Source organism: Anas platyrhynchos, chromosome 6 (assembly GCF_047663525.1).
Source record: "Anas platyrhynchos isolate ZD024472 breed Pekin duck chromosome 6, IASCAAS_PekinDuck_T2T, whole genome shotgun sequence".
Taxonomy (NCBI): Eukaryota; Metazoa; Chordata; class Aves; order Anseriformes; family Anatidae; genus Anas; species Anas platyrhynchos.
Genome location: NC_092592.1, coordinates 7,230,631 through 7,250,885, shown reverse-complemented (window position 1 = coordinate 7,250,885; position 20,255 = coordinate 7,230,631). Strand labels below are relative to the sequence as shown.

General features: G+C 60.3%; 2 protein-coding genes across 12 annotated transcripts in view; one reads left to right on the top strand and one right to left on the bottom strand.

Moving 5' to 3' along the window:
• Positions 1-20,255, bottom strand: part of CDH23 (cadherin related 23) — a 126,239-nt gene that overhangs the window by 17,255 nt on the left and 88,729 nt on the right. For 6 of the 10 annotated variants that reach the window (XM_072040336.1, XM_072040335.1, XM_072040340.1 and 3 more), the window contains 17 exons: positions 19,835-19,947; positions 18,785-18,892; positions 17,472-17,661; positions 16,967-17,112; positions 16,608-16,827; positions 16,337-16,489; positions 15,763-15,876; positions 15,450-15,598; positions 14,252-14,312; positions 13,984-14,132; positions 13,094-13,229; positions 12,600-12,988; positions 12,405-12,506; positions 10,897-11,046; positions 10,504-10,632; positions 10,289-10,417; positions 9,483-9,710 (listed from right to left, as the gene is read on the bottom strand). In XM_072040336.1, coding sequence (XP_071896437.1) covers positions 9,483-9,710; positions 10,289-10,417; positions 10,504-10,632; positions 10,897-11,046; positions 12,405-12,506; positions 12,600-12,988; positions 13,094-13,229; positions 13,984-14,132; positions 14,252-14,312; positions 15,450-15,598; positions 15,763-15,876; positions 16,337-16,489; positions 16,608-16,827; positions 16,967-17,112; positions 17,472-17,661; positions 18,785-18,892; positions 19,835-19,947 — 2,666 coding nt within the window. Of the gene's footprint in view, positions 1-7,693; positions 8,018-9,482; positions 9,711-10,288; positions 10,418-10,503; positions 10,633-10,896; positions 11,047-11,606; positions 12,345-12,404; positions 12,507-12,599; positions 12,989-13,093; positions 13,230-13,376; positions 13,776-13,983; positions 14,133-14,251; positions 14,313-15,449; positions 15,599-15,762; positions 15,877-16,336; positions 16,490-16,607; positions 16,828-16,966; positions 17,113-17,471; positions 17,662-18,784; positions 18,893-19,834; positions 19,948-20,255 lie in introns of those variants that run through there. The other 4 variants (XM_072040342.1, XM_038181692.2, XM_072040339.1 and 1 more) reach the window with 4 other exon arrangements.
• Positions 123-7,654, top strand: VSIR (V-set immunoregulatory receptor). 2 transcript variants are annotated; one of them, XM_027460553.3, is made up of 7 exons: positions 123-279; positions 3,636-4,094; positions 4,798-4,845; positions 5,234-5,341; positions 5,681-5,708; positions 6,370-6,560; positions 6,706-7,654. In XM_027460553.3, exons 1-7 carry the CDS (start codon positions 213-215, stop codon positions 6,741-6,743), a joined length of 939 nt encoding a protein of 312 aa, XP_027316354.2. In that variant the 5' UTR covers positions 123-212; the 3' UTR covers positions 6,744-7,654. The 2 variants fall into 2 exon arrangements, with proteins under 2 accessions (XP_027316354.2, XP_027316355.2); XM_027460554.3 differs by having other exon boundaries at positions 124-279; positions 6,373-6,560; positions 6,706-7,651.

Genomic DNA, 20,255 nt, shown 5'->3' with positions numbered 1-20,255 from the left:
AAAAAAAAAAAACAACAACAACAAAACAACACACAAATTCCAAGCAAGCTGCTCTTCCAATTCCCCCCCGGGGGGCCGCGGGGCTGGGAAGGGCCAGGGGGAAGCTCCTTGCCCCAGCCGGCCTCCTGGGGGTGCTCGCACTGCTCCTCTCTGCGGCGCAATGAAATTTCCTGCGGGCGCGGCGGTGCTGCGCGGTGCTGCGCGGCGCTGAGATGGAGCGGGTGACACCGCCGCCGCTGCTGCTGCTGCTGGCCCTGCTCGCCCTGCTGGCTTCCCACGGTAAGCCCCGGCTCCTTCTCCTCTCCCCCACCCGGGGCTGCTGCGCCTTGGGTTGGGGAACTCGGGGGTCCTTCACTTTCCCGTCCCCTCCGCTGGGATATTTTGGGGTGAGGGGACCGCTGTCGCCTTCAGCGCGCGGTGCGTGGGGCCACGCTGCTTGCATCGGGGGGAGCTGCTGCTCTCCAAACTCTGCTCGCCCACCGGTTGCTTTTCCTCGTTTGCTTCGGTCGAGCGTGCATTGGGAGGAAAAAAACAGCCCGTGCCCCCCTCCGAGCCCCTTTCTGAGCCCCCGGGGCTGCGAAAGCTGCCCCAGGGGTGCAGGGGAGGCGGTGTGTGCCTCTCACAGTCACCAGCCTCCCCACGGACACTCTGCCCTGCCGCCACTGCCCCGCAGCCAGCACGGGTGCGTGCACACACATGGATGTGCCGGGCGGCTTCGTGGCCAACTTGGCATCTCCATCTGCCCCGGGACAACAAAGGATTTTTTGCTGGCATGCCCCCAGAAAGAAACAATGCCCAGCTGTGCGAGGCTGGCCGCTTCCTTCAGCCCCGAGCGCCTGCAGAGGTGTGTGTAGAAACAAGGGGCACGGCACGTTTGTTTTGCGCCGTGGCTTTCCTGCCAGCTGGGGCTTGTGGCAGGGCGATGCTGAGGGCTGCTGACTGTTGGCAGTGCCAAGAAGGCACGGCTGGGGGGCACCCGGCTCAGGGATCAGGCAGCGGCCACGCCAAAGGCATCCCTCCTACCCCCCTGCAAAGCTTGCTTTGCCCAGATTTCCCAAATCTCATCCCAAACCCAAGTCCGGCGTTGTGACCCCGTCCCCGAGCCGGGGCAGTGTTGTGGCCCGCGACAGGTGGCGGCATGCGAGAGAGGCAGTGGTTTGTCACATGCTGCTGCCACCGAGTTTCACTTTGAATTTTTCTGGGAAAGAAAAAAAAATAAAAAGAGCAAAACCACACAGGCAATGCACCGGGAGAGGAGCAAAGCAGCTCCGCGGTGCTGCCGGGGAGCAGGGAGCTCCCCGCTGCCCCGGGACCCAAAACCATTTGGCTCCACAGGAGATAAGGGCAATTGACACCAGTTTTTCTGCCTGCACCTCCTTTTTTTTTCCTGTCCTTTTTAATTCCCTGCCCTAAGCACTTGCACTGAGGTGCACGGCCCTTCTCAGCCAGGCTGATAACCCTGAAGCGTAATGACAGCGCGGTGACGAGGGGTCTCGCAGGATTTCTGCGTGAGGCTGCTCGGTACAAAAGCTCCCAGAAGAGGAATTAAGGGCAGGTTCCCTGCTCTGGCAAGCCCAGGGAGTGCCTGTGCAGAGGCTGCATCCTGGCCTGGGGTGGGAGTCACCTCTGGAAATCCCACTGGAAACTAAGCACACCTGCTCGCAAGCGCAGGGGAATTGACTCAGGAGAGGTTTTTTTTCTCAGCAGCTCAGGATTTGGCACAAAATCCTGCTTTATTTAAGCAGTTCATCAGCAAAGAGATAGCAGTGCCATGGCACGAGCACTTTTTCTCCTCTCTGTGTTTTGCTGTGCCACCCCCGGAGCCGCCCCATCCCGCCGCACACCAGCGGGGAGGAGCCGCTCGGGCTCCTGACGCCTTCTGGAAGCTTTCCACCGTGCTTGGGAAAACGAAGGGAAATTCGTCATGCCGAAGGCCTCACGCATGTGGTAACCTCTGCCCCGTCCCAGGGACGGGGCTCGGTTACCGTCAGCGTGCTGCTTTTCCACCCCAGTAGTTCCCAGCATCCCTGGACCGCTTGTGCTGGGCACGGATCTGCAAAGGGGACCAAGGTGTGGATGCACCCTGGGCACAAATAAAAATACAGCAATCCACGAGCAATCCTCTTGGATTTCCCCCGTCCGTGAGGGCAGGGGCTGCAGGGGGCTGCTGGCAGCAGCGCGGGCTGCCCAGATGGAGTCGGTGGGGATGAGCAGGACGGCCCCACTTTTGGGGAAAACAAAAGCTGCCGCGGACACTTCCTCCTATAGAGCCCCAGCTTCCCTTCCCCGGGCTGCCGGGGGCCCTGCTGTGAATGGGGCACTTCCCGTGGCGGCAGGTAGCAGCACCACGCCGGTGCCCTTTGTGCTCAGGACCTGCTGCCTTGTGCTGGGCGCAGGGCTGGCGGTGGCACGGGACGAGCTGGAGGTGTGCAAGGCGCATGGGGCGTTTTCACTTTCGCTCTCTCTGCACGGCCGAGGATGCTCTCGGGTGGGGTGGAGGCATCGGGAGCCTGGTCCCAGGCTGGAGGGTGACCTGCGGGGAGGCTCGGCACGCCCAGGGGCTGCTCGATATAGCAAGCGAGAAAACCTCAAGGCGAAGCAGCAGCGGGGCTGGTGGAACAACAGGATGCTGCCTGTTTATTAGAACACCTCGTCCTGATGCCCTTTTCTCACAAGCAGCCCCGGGAACCTCCTTTTCTTAGTGCCATATGTAAGAAAAAGCAAGGCACCACACCAGAAAGACTCTTTTGGGCAGCTTCCCAGGGTGATGCTTGCACTTAGCAGCAGCAGGGCCCCAGCACCGGTGTGAAGACCCTCGCCAGGCTTTGCCCTTTCCTCCCCCCAGCACCCCGGGACAGGTGCGGTAGCAGTGGGGTGCCCCCCTCTGCCTCGCTGCAGCCCTCCCTGTGCCCCTGGGGCAGGGAAAGCCCCGCTCGTGCAGGGGAGGGATTTCTCGGGGAGGGATTTCTCTCCCTGCACGGTTTTCAGTTTCAGGCAGCTCCTCGCCAGCAGTTCCCCCTTCTGCTTAAAAACAAGCAGGGTGGGACCTGCTCCCCGCCTGATCTCAGGGGCACGGCCTCCTCCCATGCCTTTTTCTCTCTATATTTTTTTGTTTTGTTTTCTTCTCTCTTTTTTTTTTTTCTTTTTTCATTTTTAACCAGCTGTTGACACGCGCTGTGGGGAAACAGGAGCTGGAGAGCCCTTTGCAACCAGCCCCGAGGTGCTCACATTTCCTCCTTTGAGGGCCGTGCCCCCCTGCCCTGCTTCTCCTCCCGCTCTCTTTGCAGACCCAAAGTGCCCCCAGCCCAGCCCCACACCTCCTGCCCTACATGGTGCTTCCCCTGCCAGCCGTGCAAACCTCTGGCCACATGAAAGACGCTGCTCGGGTGCTATTTGAAGCCTCCTGCGGGGCTCGTTTCCAGGGCGCACTTGTGTTGGTGCCTCTGCCACAGGAAGACATGAAAGGTTTGGGTCACACTTCTCCTCTCTGGTTTAGGACCCAGGATGCTCAGCCTCAGGGAGCCTGGTTTGTCCCCGTGTTGGTGACATCAGGGGAGCTGATGGCTCCCCGCAAGCCCTGGCCATCCCCACGGTCCCCCTTGCTCCCGTCCTGACCCCGTTCTCCTCTCCCGCAGGAGGGACGCTGGCGCTGCTGGTGACGGCGCCCTACGCGCGCTGCGTCTGCCCGGAGGGGCAGAACGTCACCCTGAGCTGCCGGGTGAGCGGGCCCCTGGCCGACCGCCACGACCTGCTCTACAAAACCTGGTACTTCAGCAGCGCCGGCGACCAGAGCTGCAGCGAGAAGCAGCACATCCGCAACCTGACCGAGAGGGAGCTGCACCACGTGGAGCCCGGCCGGCACCACGGCACGGCGCCCAACGGCACCGCCAGGGCCCCCCACGGGTGGCAGGGCGGCCACCGCGGCGTGGAGTTTGTCCCCAACCACCACGGGGCTTTCCACATCGTGGTGATGAACCTGACGCTGCAGGACAGCGGGAATTACTGCTGCTACGCCATGGAGGTGCGGCGGGAGCACGGCAAGCCCCAGACCCTGCAGGTGGCTCACGGCTTCGTGGAGCTGCAGATCCAGAGAGGTGAGCGGGGGGGGGACGAGGGAGGGGTAACGGGGTGCCGGAGGGGCCTCGGGGTCCTGGGGGGGGCGTCAGGGAATGGGCATCAGGGTGGTGGCTTTGCCAGGGCTCAGGGACGTGGTGGCTCTCAGCACGGGGAGCCGCGGATGTGGAAGGGTCAAACGATGGCCAGGGAGCGCTGGAACAAACCCTCCCACCCACCCCCAACAAAATAATTCAAAATAAATCAAGGCTGTGGAAAAGGTTTTGCTGCCTCTGCAGGCAACAAGGAGCCGTGTTACATAGTTTCAGTGATCTTCTTCAACCCCTTTCCGGAGGAGAGGAAAACAAACCCTGCGTGAAAGAGCGGAGAGGCAGCGCGGGCGTAGCTCGGGGCGCGGAGGCTGCAGCTGGCCTCGGAGCTGCCTGGGAGGGTCTGGATTACGGGAAGGGCTTGCTCCTGCCAGGGGAGGTCATCCCTCAGTCTGCAGCGTTAGGAAAGACATTTGTCTGGCCTCTCGACAAAAAAAAAAATAAATAAAAGGGAAGTGGGGCGTTGTGCTGCACGCCAGCCGCAGGCGAGGTCGGCGGAAGATCCCCGTTGCCAAACTCCTGCTTCTGGGACACTCGGGGCCAGTTTGCTCAGCCTTGATGGGCTTGGGGAAGGGGCTGGGTGCCACCCGAGACCACCGTGAGGGCTCACACGCTTTTGTCTTCTCCTCCACAGGCAGAGGAGAGCTTCAAAACTGCACGTTTTACACCGCCAACAGCAAAGGTAAAGAAAGGGAAAACCCAAACCTGAGCGCTGCTCGCCACCCAGGCCTGCGTGCCCCATGGTGCTCCAAATCCTCCTGGACCTCACAGCAGGGTGCTGGGGGGGTGACTTGTGCCCCTGCCGATGCTCTCCTGGCCACCAGCTTTCTCACCAGCACCTCCCACCCCAACATTTTACAAGGCCAGGGGAAACCCAGGCCTTGCTTGAACACCCCGACGCACGGCGCCGCGCACCCTCCAGCCCCCAGCGTCGTATCTAGACGCTCAGCTGTGCCCACACGTGGCTGTGCACGCATTTTTTTTCCTGCCTGCCCTGCTTGCTGCCTGCTAGACAGGCAGATTTTGCTAAAATCAGGTTGCAATTCAGCCCTGGGGGTCGTATCTTACAGATATCACGGCCGCTGCGCTGGCGACGGGCGCCTGCATCGTGGGCATCCTCTGCCTGCCCCTCATCTTGGTGCTGATTTACAAACAGAGGCAAGCGGTCAGCAGCAGACGTACGTACTCCGCCGCGTGCTCCCCGTCCCATCTCCCCGTCCCAGAGCCCCAGGGACCCGATTTGGGCCGTGCCCTTCTCGCTCTGGCCAAATCCCTTTGGAGAAGTGGGTTGTGCAGCAGCAGCAGTGGGCACGACGCCAGCCGCGAGCAGGAACCGCGCTTTCGACACCCGTCCCTGTTTCATCATGGCTGGGGCACTGCTGCTCCCCGCTGCATTGCAAAATTACCTGGGGGGGGGGAAGGCAAAGCCCCAAGAGCTTGATTTTGGGATGCTGAATGGGAGGGCAGGATGGGTCTCGTGGGGTGCACACGGTGCTGATGCTTTTTGTCTCTGGCAGGTGCCCACGAGCTGGTCCGAATGGAGAGGTGAGCGTGCTTGTCCCCACATCTACACCCCAAAAACCAGCCCTGTCCTCCTGCTAAGCCTCCCCCGGGCTCCCTGCTGGGTTGCAGCCGAGGTGCTGCTGGTTACAGCGGCTCCCTCGCTCCCCGTGCCCCAAAAGTGCCAGGCGAAAAGCGGGTCCTGAAATAAAAATGCAAATCACCCACGGCGGGATGTCGCTGATGCAATGTCACCTCGGCTCCCTCTGAGCCTAAGAAAGGGCTCTTTTAAGAGATGAGAAAGAAATGTTTCAGCAAAAATAGACGCTGAATGGGGCCATTGTCCCACACGGCCAGGTGTTCGCACGCACACAAGGGACCACAGCACTTCACCCCCCCTCCTGCTGGAGCCTCAGAGCTGGCTGTTGGTCCTGAGGCAGATTTCAGGGGGATTTGAGCACTGAGAAGCAGGAGCATTGAAAGATCAGCTGCAGCCTGCCAAGCCTCGCAGGAGAGCGACAAAATGGGTGCCTGTGTCTCGCGGCGAGCCAAAGCAGCCCCGCAGCTGCGCCTCTGTGCCCTGACAGAGCAGCCTTAGTTAGAAACCCGCCGAGGAGACACCCTCTGGCATCTCACCGTGCGGGGAGGCTTTGCAATACTCAAAAAAAACCCCTGAGCATCCCTCATGCCCTCTCTTCTCCCGCAGCAGCAGTGCCCAGGGCATCGAGAACCCCGTCTTCGAGGCGCTCCCCGCGGGCAGCGTGGAGCCCCGGCCCCGGCCCCAGCTCTCCTACCTGGCCAGCCGGCAGCCCTCCGAATCCGGCCGGCACCTCCTCTCCGAGCCCAACACCCCCTTGTCCCCCCCGGGCCCCGGGGACTGCTTCTTCCCCACGCTGGGTGAGTGTCCGAGCAGCCCTCCCCGGGGAGGCAGCGAGGGGAGCACGGGGGGTGAAGGGAGGATGGATTGCTGCCCCGGTGGATATTTGGTGCAGCTGGGCATCCTGCAAGCTGCTCTGACACCGCTGTCTGCATCCTTTTCCAGACCCCGTTCCCGACTCGCCGAATTCCTTGAAAGCCTAAAGAGGCTGGTGGCAAAAGCGACGGAGGAGGCCAGCGAGCTGTGGCCGCACCAGGAGGCAGCATGGCCAGGGCGGGCAGCAGCTCCCACCACCAATCATGGAAAATTCAGAAAAATATCTATCTAACGAACTAAAAAAGACCTCCTCACCTTCCTCTCCCTACCACCTGGACGCCAACCGCTGGTTTCCCTTCGTGCTGTGAGGAAGACCAGGCGGTGAGGGCTGTGAGCGAACATTTCCCTGCCTGGCACCAGGCGACACCGATGCCTATGGCAGGGGCAGGGAGGATGCCAAGAAGACTCAAACAACAGCAAAATGCCTTAATAAACAAAGCCAGGCGCAGGAGCCCTGCCTGTTCCTCCCGTACTGGCTCTGCCCTGCGGATGGACGTGACCCCTCTTGCTTGGGTTTTGATTTTTACTGCCTATTTCCACGGAGAAGAGCAGGGAGAGCGCGTGGCCGCGCACACCCCTTTCTGCGCACGCCCCGTGCCCGGACGGAGCCTATTTACTTTTTATTGACAATGAGCATTGTGGTTCTCACCTTTTGCCTAAACCCCGGAGGATGCATAAGAGAAAAGATGGAAGGAAGAGCAGCTCCCGGCCCCGGTGTGCCCGAGCAGCCGGGAGCCGCGTCCCACCGGAGCTGGGATGCCGGGAGGGCGTCCTCCTCCTGCACGCCTCCCCCAGCCCTTCTTAATTTATTTCCAGGGCTGCAACCTGCGCAGCGCTAACCTGGCCAGCTCTCCTTGGCGGCACATCCTTTCCAGGAGCGTATGGCAAAGTACTTGAGCCGCGGTGAGACAAAACAGTGTCACCGGCCAGCATTGGATGGAGGGTTTCTGTGCCAAACAGGAAGGGGAACGGCTCGCTCCTGCTGGGGGAGTCCTCCTGCCCTGGCTGCCTGTGATTCATTACCAGTGATGATTAAAAAAAAAAAAAATAAGGATGCTTATGTTTTTTTCTTTTTTAATATTTTTAAATGCTGTTAGATTGGAGAGGTCGTCTTCACGGTGCTTGGAGGGTTTTCCTGCTATGCACATGGCCGTGCCGGCATCGCCCTCACTGCAAAGCTGAGCAATCCCAGGGCACCAAAACCAGCCTGCCTCAGATGGCTCTGGCAAATCCCGCTCCTGCCCAGCTGCACTGATTTCAGGAGGTATTTTTGGCCCTTGGAGCCTGTGGGCTTGCTCACCCTCACTGGGAATGTGGCTGCTGTGGTTTAGCTCAGGCTCTTGCAGCATCCTCAGATAAGCTGAGCGCCTGCTCTACCCTCCTAAGGGGTGAGGAGATAAGGCTTTGTGGTAGAAATGGTTACTCAAAGGGTGATTTTTTTTTTTCTTTTGCTTCTGTTTTTGTTGTAAAGAATGGGGAAAAAATTGCCAATAAACACCCGTAAGCATTAGTCATACCAAAAATACTGGCAGACCTGAGTGAAAGTAGCGTGCCCTTGCAGAGCATCCCCGGTGGCAGCGGGCTGAAGATCAACAACCCGTGGCTGGAGGGAATGGCATCACCTCTGCAGCGGGCACGGTGCGAGAGGATTTTGAGGTCTGACCCCCCAGGAAATCCCCCGATGGACTCTGCCCTCGGGCCTCCTGCGGGATGGCGAGGACAGGGCTTGGTGCACCAGCACCGTGGCTGTGCTCCTGGCTGGACACCTCGCACCCCTCCCTGTCCTGGATCGCCACGGGTCCTTCAAGTCCTCTCCTAGCTCTGTTTCTTTGGCCTTTCCCAACGCTTTGTTTTGTGGGATTTGGATCGGCGCTGCTGGAAGCATCAGAGACCTCAGCTACCAGCCTGGGTGAAGCCCTAAGGAACGGCACCGGGCTCCGTGCACAGCATTGCTCACTGCGCCTGCGATGCTCCCCAGGACGATGGGGACGCTTTTGGGAGGAGCTGGCAGCACCAGCTGCTGCGTTTGCACAAACCTGCTGCTCTCGTTCTAAGGAAAGAGATTTCAACCACGGCATGGCGTAAGCAGAAGACACAAAGAGGCGCGTGAGCCACCCGGCGGGGAGCAGCGCGGAGATTTGCAAGCTGTGACCTGCACTGCTTCTTGCAGCACGCTTCCTCAAAATGTAGAGCAGGGCTCTGCAGCCAGAGCGCTGCCGGGAGGTGAGAGAGATGGAGAGATAAGGGGGGAGGTGGAGGCGAGGCAGGGTGGCAGCAGGGTCACACCTCGCCGGGGAGCGACGTGCGCTCGCTTGGCGGTTTGCGCATCTCCCCCGGCCTGCATGCCAAGGCTGCTCTCTATTTGTTGTGTCTAACAAAGCCAGCGGGCAGGACAGCCCCCGCTCGCACGTGGGGATGCTCGTGGTGTTTTCAGCTCTTACAGCCGCGAAACGGCTCAGGACTTCTGCTCAATCCACTTCAGAGCAGAGGCAGGGAGATTAAACGCCGCCGTGCCGGAGCGAGCGGGAGGAAAGCGAGGATGCAGCCTGAAAGCAAAGGCACGGCGGCTCCTCCACGGGGCAGGCAGCAGCCCCAAAAAACATCCCACAGCAACAGCTCTGGCTGCCAAATATGCCAACTATGATCTGGACCCTGAGCCACGACCTGAATCAAGGTGCTTGGGGTTCACATGTGCATCACCAGACCACCAGGGCATCCCCGCAGAGCCACGCGCTGTGCATCCAGCACCCACCCCAAACTTTCCCGGCACTTCCACCCCCACCTTCTGCACTCAGCACCCCAAAGCTCAAGCTGCTGGCCCCAAAACGCGTGTCATGGTGGCTCACCGACAGGGATGGGTTGCCCTCGTCCTCCACGGTGACCAGCAGGCAGTAGGAGCTCTGCCGCTCGCGGTCGGGCGGCGAGGGCCGCGTGGCGATCTCGCCGGTGACGCGGTCCATGCGGAAGGTGAGGTCCTCGTTCCCGCGGGTGATGTAGTAGGACAGGACGCTGTTGAGGCCGGCATCCCGGTCGGTGGCACGCACCTGGACCACCGCCGTGCCCCCGCCGACGTTCTGCAGGGTGGATGAACACGGAACCCATCACAGCACGGCATAACACAAAATACATCCTTTGTAATAGTCATAATACAGACTGGGCTTTTTCCAAGCTGCTTTAGGCACCAAACCCCAACCCTACACCCACCAAAGCAGCTCCCCTTGACCTGCGATGAAGCAGTTTGGTTGTGCATTAGGCGCTATCTAGGCTGGCGCATCCTTAAAGAGTGCAGAACCCAAAGGTGAAGGCTGTAGAACGCACTCGGAGCACAGCTAATTATTTTTGGATGATCCCATTACGGGGGAAATCAAGAGAGAATTTCTATTCTTCAACCAGCTCCAACCATGTATTAAAGAGATAAGGAAATCCTAGCAGGGCAATAACTTTAATGCCAAGCTATTCATCATGAGCAGCACTCCCGTGCTTCCGAATGTCACCGGCTATTACTTATATTTCATTTTTCACCCTCAAATGGAGAACCCCCGGCCCAGGAATTAAACCGGCAGGAAATAAGTTGTCTTTTCTCATGCTTGATCGTGTTTTATTGCTTAATTATCCAGCTCCCTCGGAGCTGCCTCTCCTCCCGGGGGCTCACCTCGCTCACGCTCACGTTGTAGCCGAAGGGGCTCTCGATGACGGGCGGGTTGTCGTTGACATCGAGGATGGTGACCCGCAGGGTGTGCTCCTTCCTCCGCGGGGGCACGCCGCCATCCGAGGCTTGGATCTGTGGTCGGGGGGTGTGCACGTGTCATTTTTGGCCACGGTGAAGCCCAAACGAGGCAGGTGGAACGCGGTGGGGGCTCGGCTCACCCGCAAGGTGTAGTGGTCCAGCAGCTCCCGGTCGAGCGGCCGAGCCACCAGCACCTCGCCGTAGGTGTTGTTGGTGGTGCGGATCTCAAATGCCCGCCCCACGTTCCCTGCTGTCAGCGAGAACGTCACCTGGGGGGGAGGAGAAGAGCAAGCTACGTGGGGCTGGGAGGACGGGAAGGAGACCCTACAATAATAAACCCGGAGATGCCCTCAAAGCATCTTAAGATGGTTCAACGTGGGTGGATGCAGGGGTACGTGGACACCCCACAGCAGCCAGCCCTGGTCTCACGCTACCAGGGTGGCACCGAGCTCGTGTCCTGTCCCCCAACGGGGACACCGAGGAGGGGAAAGGACCAGGAAGGTGCCACGGGGAAGGTGGCACCACCGCCCCACCTGCCCGTTGCTGCCCGCATCGGGGTCGCGGGCCAGGACCACGGCCACCCGCCGGCCGACCGGGCTGTCCTCTGCCACGCTGACGGCCGAGTCGGAGGTGATGTCGAACTGCGGGCTGTTGTCGTTCTCGTCCAGGACCGTGATGGTCACCTGTGGGCACGGCAAGGTGAGGGCAGGACCTGGAAACCCTGGGCTATCACGTCTCCATCCCAACCTCCCACCCCAAATCGCTGGCAGCACGAGCAGGAGTGGTCCCGCCCGGGAATGGTGCGGATATTTGAACCCAGGAGCTGCAGCTGCGGAGGAGGAGGAGGGAGGAAGAGGCAGGAGAAAGACAGCAAGCACTCGAGCATTGCGCTTTGCATGCCGGAGGTGACAAAGGAGCGGGCTACCTCGGCCACAATTAGCCCCAGGAAATGCTCTCATCGCCCGGGCAATTACAGAGCCACACGGCCGCACACAAACGGGAGAGGAAGAGCTTTGCTGTACCCGGGGCTCTATTTATGGGGCCCCCCCAGCCCCCAGGTGCGGCAGGGCTCAACGCCACGACATCCCGGAGGAAGCCCGGGGCGAGCCGCTGCGGTTATTGTTGGCGATGAATGGAAACCAGGGAGTGGGGAGCGCGGCGAGAGGGTCCCCGCAGCTCAACGTCTGGGACTGGTCCTGCCCCCCCCCTGAGGCGATGCTGGTGCGATGGACGTGCTGCTTACCTTCTGTCGGAGGGGAAGCAGAGAAAGAAAAGAGGAAAAAAAAAAACAAGTGAGGGGTGGCGAGGAGTCGGGCACGTGTCTTCCAGCCCACCGTGGGGCGGGGTGGGCGCGTCCCCGTGGGGCTTGAGCTGATTTGTGGGAGGCTGGAGCACCCATGAGCTTGGGAATGGCAATCGTGGCCTCCTTGCTACCTCCTTCCTCCAGCATCACCTTCATCACCCCGATACGAGGTCTCAAAGCACAACAACAAGCTGCTGGCTTTGAAACCCACCCCCCCGGGGGCCCAGGTGCCCCAAACCAGCCCGTTTCTGGTTTCTGTCCGTGCCAGCCCAGCCGCCGGTGCCTGCCTGCACCCCGTGTGCCACCCGCTGCGGCGGGGAGATGCAAATCACCCCCGCTCGGCTGCCTTCGAAACTGCCAAATATAACACTCCCCATCAGCATAAACCGCGGGGAAGTAGTTTGAGGCCCCCCAGATTTTACTAATGGTTTATTTTGGTAAGAGATCTGCAAACCCTACTGTTGTCTCGTGTGTGCGTGCGCGTGTGTTCCGAGAAATATGACGCTGTGATATACAGAAGACAAAATGCAGTGGCCCGTGCTCATGCAAAAGCAGGGTTTCCCCCAAATCGGGGTTTCCAGACCCTACTGTTTGCTTGTGTGGGTTGGAGAAGTGCAGGGTATTTGAGTAGGGTCTGCCAAACCCAGCAGAGCTTGTACGAATGGGCAACGGAGGGCACCGACTTGATTTTGGGCATTCCCAAAACCCGGGCAAGAGGGGGAAGACGAAGCCACTCACCACCGTAGAGTCAACCTTCGGCCCCCCGTCATCGGCCACCACCGTCAGGGTGTAGAAATCCCCCTTCTCCCGGTCCACCTGGCCTTTGACCGTGATCACGCCCTGCCGAGGGCGAAGAGCCACGTCCACCACCTCCCCGAGAGCCCGCGGTGGCCAACCCAACCGAGGAAGACCATGCTGAGGAAGACTACTCACGGTGACGCCATTGATCTTGAAGAGGGCCAGCGCCTGGGCGTTGGTGTTGGGGTCGAACTTGTAGGTGATCTGGTTGAGGTTGTCGATGGAGCGCGCCTGCACGCGGAGCACCTCGGAGCCCAGCGGGATGTTCTCCACGATGACGGCCTCGTAGCTGCTGTTGGAGAACTGCACGGCCTCGTCCAGCTCGTTCAGCAGGCTGACGTAGACGCTGCAGAAGCCCTGGTTGTTGGGGGGCGCCTGGTCCGTGGCCGAGACGTTCATCAGGTAGCTGGTTTTGGTCTCGTAGTCCAGGTAGTCGATGGTGGTGATGAGGCCGGTGCTCTCATCGATCTCAAACTTCCCTTCGGCGCCCGACAGGATCTTGTAGCTCACCAGCCCGCCGTTCCCTGGGGCAGGAGCACGGTGAATTGGGACCGAGCACCCCACAGGGGCAGGACCACCGAGGCTGAGCCCACCCTGTGGGGTTTTTGGCCCCGTGCCCAGCTCCCTACCCGTGTCTCGGTCCGTGGCCCGCACCACCGCCACCGAGGTCCCGATGCCGGCCGTCTCCCGCAGCCCCAGGCGGTTGTACTGCCGCTGGGTGAACACCGGCACCTCGTCGTTGACGTCCTCCACGTAGACGATCACCTGCAAACCCCCCCCCAAAAAAATGCGGGGAGAGGGCGTGATGAATTCAGAGGAGCACCAAACCCGCACGGCACGAACCACCGGGTCCCCTTCCCCTGCCCGTGAATCCATCCCCTGTAATTCCAGGACAATTTATGATCCCCAAACCTCCCCGACCGGCAGCCCTGCACTGCGGGAGCGCTGCTGGCTTCGTGGGAAACGTGCAGAGCTCGCGGCCAGCGGGTCAAGCTGCCTTTTCTCGCGTTTCCCCAGGGACAGCCTCGCTCCTTCTGCTTTCCGACTGGTGCCGCGGGCTCGCAGCGCTCAGCCAGAGCCTGCCACCAGCTCGGTGGGGCTAAAAATAAATATGGTGTGAGCAGAGGGGTGGGATGGTGGATCGGGTTTCGTGGGAACCCCTTCTGGAGGAAGGAAGTCGCTGTTTCGCTGCTCCGGATCGTTACAATTAGGCCCTCTCTAATTTAACTAGGTGCTTGGCCCTGTGGTTTCCAGCATGCCGAGGCACTCCGCAGCCCCCGTGCACCCACATGTCACAGGAAAATCAAATAAAATAAAAAAACCCAACACAACAAAACACCCCCACCACCAAAACCCTCTTCTCCACCCACGGAGACTTTCCGTCAGCATTTCCATGCCAGGGCTCTCGAGCTTCCTGCGCGCCTGCCTCCGCTTGGCGAGGGCTGGAAATGACTGCCGGCTGCCGCAGCACCCCTGGGGGCTGCCCAGAGCACCCCCAGCCCAGCCCCGGGCCCCGTACCCGCACGGAGCTCCTCATGGGGCCCTGCTCCGTGTTGTAGGCTTCCACCTCCAGCACGTGGGACGAGTTCTGCTCCCTGTCCAGGGGCCGCAAGCCGCGCATCACCAGCCCGCTGCTGGGGTTGATCCGAAAGTTGTGGTGCTCGTTCCCTACGGGGGGGCGAGGAAGAGACAGCGGTGGGGCCCCCCTGCTGCCCCAAATGTGCTCCGTGCAGCGCCGAGGTGGCTCCAGGAGCATCCTGCCCAGCCTCACGTGGAGCTGGCCTTACCCCTGACGATCCTGTACCACACTCTCCCGTTCACGCCCTCGTCCGCGTCCGTGGCTTTCACCTTTGCGAGGAAAGCAAAGCAGGGGGTGAAGCTTGCAGGGTCAGGATGGGCTCAGGGTGAGCCTGGGGACCTCAGCTGCTGCACAATGGTCCCCTCTGGTGTCCCCGAGCAACACTGCAGTCCCTTGCCCAGGGACACCGCTTCCCAAAAAGCATCCAAGCCAAGGAGCTTGCTGCTTGCAAACCATCCGGTGAGGACGCCCAGGCTGTGGGCACACCAGCTCCCCCCCACAGAAAAGCTATCGAGCCAGCCCAAACGGTACAGCGAGGAAAATTTAGGAGAGGGAGACCAAGCTTTGCAGCGTTTGTGCCATTCCCTGCCCCGCTGTGCCCCGAAAACTGCTCCCAGGCCCTGCGGTTTTGGCTGGACGTGGTTTCCTCCTGCGTCACGCAGCGAGCGATGCTCGCCTCCGCCGCTGCAGCATCTCGCTTTCCACCCAGCTCACCCCTGCTGGTTCTCTCAGAGTTTCCATCAGCAATTAAAGGCATTGAGCTGAGGCCTTCGGAACATTTTTTGTTTTGTTTTGTTTTGTTTTTTTCAGTATTTGACTGGGGGAAGCCTGGCTGCCCCGTGGATGGCAGAGGCACCAGCGGCCCCATGCCCCCGTGGCCAGATGCTGCTCAGCAGCCGGGGTGGGAGCACGGGTGCTGCGTCTCTCTGCCCAAAATCTGCTTCAATAAACAAGCTGCGGGAGCAGGTAAACACGCCTGTGGCTGCACAGAAGTGGCCTTTGGAAGCTGGCAACCACCGGCTTGGACACAACGCTCCTTTCTGCTGGCAGAGCGTGCAGCAGCCAGCGGGAGCCTGAAGCACTTACAGAAGTCACTGGGAAAAGGGAAAAATGGTTGAATTCCTGCAGGGAGGTTCCTGCTCTCCTCCTGCCCTGGGATGCTGTGTTTTGGGGCAAAGCCGGAGCCCAAACGCTCAGAGCTCTCTTTGCATGCACTCTCCTCCCTCCCCGTGGAAATCCCTGCTCTCAGCTCCTTTTGGGAGGCAGATGGGAGGCAGCTGGCCAAGGGACCTCACAAACGCAGAGCTTTTCTCTCCCCCCTCCGCTAAATAATTGGGGGTAAACCTCTTATTTTTCTCCCAGTCCTCGGGAGGAAGATCCTCCCCGGGGAAGGGCGAGCCACGTGCCTGCACGATGCTGCTGGCGGCCGGGATGTCCTCGGGGACGCTGGCTTCATAGCTGCTCTGCAGGAAGATGGGGCGGTTGTCGTTGACATCCAGCACGGTGACGAAGACGGTGGCGGTCCCCGTGCGACGGTTCCCCGTGGGGCCGTTGTCTGTAGGGGGGGAGAAAGCAGCAGCAGGGTTTGGTCACCCCCACCTCTTTGCACGGGGGGTGCCCAGCCTTCAGCAGCTCCACCAGTGTTCCTGTGTTAGCTGTGAGGTGCTGCCACCAAGCACGGGCGCTTCAGAGGTCGCAGGGACGGGGAGAAACCCTCACCGATGGCCTCCAGGATCAGAGCGTACGACGCCACCGTCTCCCTGTCCAGGCTCACCACCGTCCTCACCACCCCGTCCCTGAAGCCCACGCTGAATTTGCCATCCTGGTTTCCACCTGCAGCAAGGAACAAGGACCGGGACGTCGTCCTCACCAGGGCAGGGGAAAAAAAAAAACACCCCAATGCGACACATCTGGGATGCCCCGACACAAACGCGCGTTGCTGGATGCCCTCCCAGCAGCATTAAGCTTGTCGGGGATGCTCAGGGAGAAAAGGTTTGCAAGCAGCAGCCCACCGAGAGCCCCTGGCAGAGCTGGAGCTGCAGTGGGGCTGTGCAGCAGAGGGCGATACCGCCCCAGTTTTGGGAACGCGAGCCATCCCGCGCTCCTAACCACCGCGTCCCAAAAGCTGGGACTTTCCCCTAAGCTGCACCCATTCCCCACGCTGGGTGCAGGAGTTTTGAGCCGAAAACATACCCCAACCTTTAGAGAAGCTCCCCAAATCCCCCCGAAAGCCAGCCTGGTGAAAATCAGCGGGAGAAAGGCTCCCCATCTGGGTGAGCAGGGGGTGCCGTACCCGTGATGAAGTAGCTGAGCTCGGCGTTGAGCCCGACGTCGGCGTCCGTGCAGTTGAGCCGGACCACCTTGAAATCCCGGGCCACGTCCTCGGGCAGCGACACGTTGTAGACGGCTGGGAAGAAGGTGGGGCTCTCGTCGTTCACATCCAGCACTGCAAGAGGGAGAAGGGCTGAGCGTCCCCGGGGCTGCAGCCAGCTCCCCAAACCGCCCCCCCACTGCACCAAGCATCCCGGAGCATCCCCTTGAGGATAACCCACAAATTTCGGGACCTTTGACGGTGAGGGTGCTGGTGGAGCTCTTGGAGGGCGCGCCGGCGTCGCTGGCCACCACCCGCAGGTAGTACTCGGCGATCCTCTCCCGGTCCAGCACGGCGGTGGAGGTGACGAGCCCGCTGGTGCTGTTGATGAGGAAATCCATGCGGGGCATCCCCACCTGCATGCGGTACGTCACCCGCCCGTTGGGGCCCTCGTCCAGGTCGATGGCCACCACCTGCGGGGAGAGGATGGAGGCAAGGGTGAGAACGGGGGGCAAGGAGTGCCATTTGTAAACCCCGAGCCTTGGAGATGCCAGCTTGGATAAAAAAGGGGCCTCGAGGCACCCCGGGGAGCGAGGGGTGGGATGCGCCCACCTGGAAGACGGAGGTGCCGGCGGGAAGCCCCTCGGCGATCTCGGCGGCGAAGGGCAGGTTTTGGAAGGTGGGGTCGTTGTCGTTGAGGTCCAGCAGGTTGACGAACACCGTGGCGCTGCTGGTGGCTCGCAGGGGCGGCCGCCCGCCTGCAGGGGAACAGGGCAGGGGGTGAGGTCAGTGCCTCCTGCCCAAGGACGAGGTCCCCACGAAGGGATAACTCCCCGGGGGCAGGCAGGATGCTCTGTCCTTAACCCTGTCCTCCTGGCAGCACGGCTGGGACAGCGCAGTGCCAACATGGCAAGGGGCAGAATTCAGGTTAAACGTGACCCCTGCTCTTCAAAACCAGCTGGAGACACGCAAAGGGCAAGCAACAAGCAGCGGTGCTGCCATCCTCCTCCAGAAATTCCCTATATTTTCTGCTCTTCTGAGCCTGAGACTCAGGTGCCAGGTCCCAAGGCCCGCCTGGCTCTGTCCCTGCCCTCAACACCCACGCCCTCGCACTTACAGTCGGTGACCGACACCACGATCCTGCGCATCAGCTCGGCCTCCTGCGGGTTGGGGTTCTCGCGGTCCAGCAGCACGCCCGAGGTGCGGATCTTGCCGCTGGTGCTGTTGAGGCTGTAAAACTTGTTGGGGGGGCGGATGCTGTACACCACTGTGCCGTTCTCCCCCAGGTCCGGGTCCACGGCCACCACCTGCAACACGGGGGAATTAAAACCAAGAGGCCGGAGAGGATCCGGGGCATAGCGTGGCTGAGCTGTGTTTCCATGACGCCTCGCGGGGACTGTGCGTCCCCAAGCGCTGTATTGAATTTCACCGAAATTGTCTTGCAAGCCCAGCAGGTGCTGGCATGGCAAGGGAGCCGTGAGCACGCAGCAGCCGCTGGCTTTTTGCTTTTTAAATAAAGGCAGCTAGAAATAGGCACCCTTCAGAAAAAGAAAATAAAGGGGACAAGGAGGCGTGCTAAGGAACTTGTGCTGCTGCAGAGGAAACGCTGGAAGCAATTCACTGGTGGAGTTCCCCTCCATGCCGGATATCTGGTGCTTTGCTGTTCCCTCCGTGATGTTTTAATTACCAGGGACATTTCCATAAAAACAAACTCAAACCCAACTTCGTTGCACTTTTAACTTTCCCAGCTCCTGCTGCTCATCCCAGCTGAATTCCCACCGTAGGGGTGAGAGTGATTAGCTCCCAGCCGCTAATTGGGAAGTCCATGACCACAGCCTTTATGGAGGCTCTCTGCCACCCTTTAAAGACATGGGGAGAGCACGGGGGGACCTGCAGGCTCCCCCAGGAGGGGCTGGGGGCTGCACGAGACCCCATGGAGACTTGACACCTCCCGCCTCGCCTGCCAGACCTTTTGGTCCCCTCCTCAGCAGTTTTCTCTCGCAGCCTTCCCCGTTACACCATTTTGTGGATTCTCCTCACTTTCCCCTCATTTATTTTCCGTTTCGTGCCCGTCATTTTTCTCCCGGCGTGATGGAGTGCAAGCCTCGTGCTCTCCTTCTCTTTTATTTCACCAGCGGGATTTGAAAGGCTGTAAATCAATGTCTTTCAGAGAGGTCCTTGAAGGAGGTCGCAGGCGAGGCTAAGAAAAGGAGGACTTGGCCAAAACCCACACAATTGGGGGAAAAAAAATAACCCTAGCCGAGCAGAAAAACACACGGGGTGGGCAGCGAGCAGGAACCTTAAGGACTGACATCTGCAAGGCTTGGGGAGGAAACCTGGCCGTGGGAGGAGGAGGAGGAGGAGGAGGAGGAGGAGGAGGAGGAGGAGGAGGAGGAGGAGGCTTTGTCAGCTGCCTCCCCACGCACGTACCGTGGTGACATCCGAGTTGGGGGGGGTCATTTCCACCAGGTTGATGAAGTAGGGCTCGTCCTTCCACGTGGGGTAGTTGTCGTTGATGTCTAGCAGCGTGATGTTCACCTGCAAGGCAGAGCTCAGGCTCAGCTGCCGCCACATCTGCGTGAGCACTGGAGGTGGTGGTGGTTTATTTTATTTTTTTTTCCTTGCCCTAATTGCAGCCTGTGTTGCACAAAGCCTATTTTTGCCTTTCGGTGAAGGTATCAGGAGAGCATCCTCCCATCTGGAGCCCCAAAAGGGAACCCAGCACCCCAAGGTGTGCCCTGCCTCTGGGATGCTCCATGGGGAGCTTCCAGTTTCCAACCCGGATCCTACCCCTCCTGATGGCCCTCGGCATGGTGACAATTATTTCAGGGAACTCTTTGGCACAACAGCAATGTCCCTCTGTTCTGTGGGATATCCCTCCTACAACCCAGCCAAGCATTTGGGGGGAAGGAGAACCCAAACACAATGAAATGCTCCAATATGGGGCCATAGAGGTGGGTCCTTGGCCATGAGCGATGGGTCATGCCTTCTGACATGATATTTCCAGAGGTTTTTAGAGCCCCTTTTGCAAACGAGAGCAATGTCTGCGAGGGGCAAGGCAAAGCCACTGCCAGGAGGCTCCGATCTGCTGCACAATGGCCCACACCTCCACCAGACCCTTGCGAGGAGCCCACGAATCAAGGAAGCGGTTGGAAGCCCTTGATCCAGGCAGTGTGTGAATAGCAGTCATCAGGCACAACTCAGCGCTCCTGCAGGCTCTCCAACCAAGCATTTTCTCAAGAGGCACTGACAAAGGGAGCCGTGCTGCTGGAGGAACACGCTCCTGCTGCCGCGATCGCGCGCAGAGATGGACGTGCAAAGCACTAGAAGGTCAAGTGGCGCCGCGGTACGTGGCTGGCCGGGATGGAGAGCCTCATTTCCAGACCTACACACCCCAGGGAGGCATTCTGCATGGGCTGTGGGCAGCACGAGGGGCACCAGGCTGTCCTGGGGAAGGTCCCGGGGCCAGCCCGCACTCACCATGGCAATGCCCGTCTTCTGGTGGTGCCCCACGCCCCCATCCACGGCCCGGACGATGAGGATGTATTCAGATTTGGCCTCCCGGTCCAGCAGAGATGTGGTCGTGATCTCCCCTGCAGCCAGAGGGGATGAAAGGGATGGGGGATGTTGTATGGTCGCTTCCCACCCGGGGCTTGGGGAACAGCAGCACCGGTGGAAAAGGGGATGTGCCAAAATGGAGACAGGAGGGGCCCTGGAAGGGGTTTACAGGCATCATCCTGTAAATATATAAAGATACCCATTCCCTCCCTTCCTCCTGGGTGCTATGTGCTGTTTTGGGCTCCCCGAACCCCAAAAGAGCCTCTTCTTTGCATGGTGCCTGAGCTGCTCTACAGAGACACTGGCACGCCATGGGAAAAGCTCATCCACGCAATGATTGGAG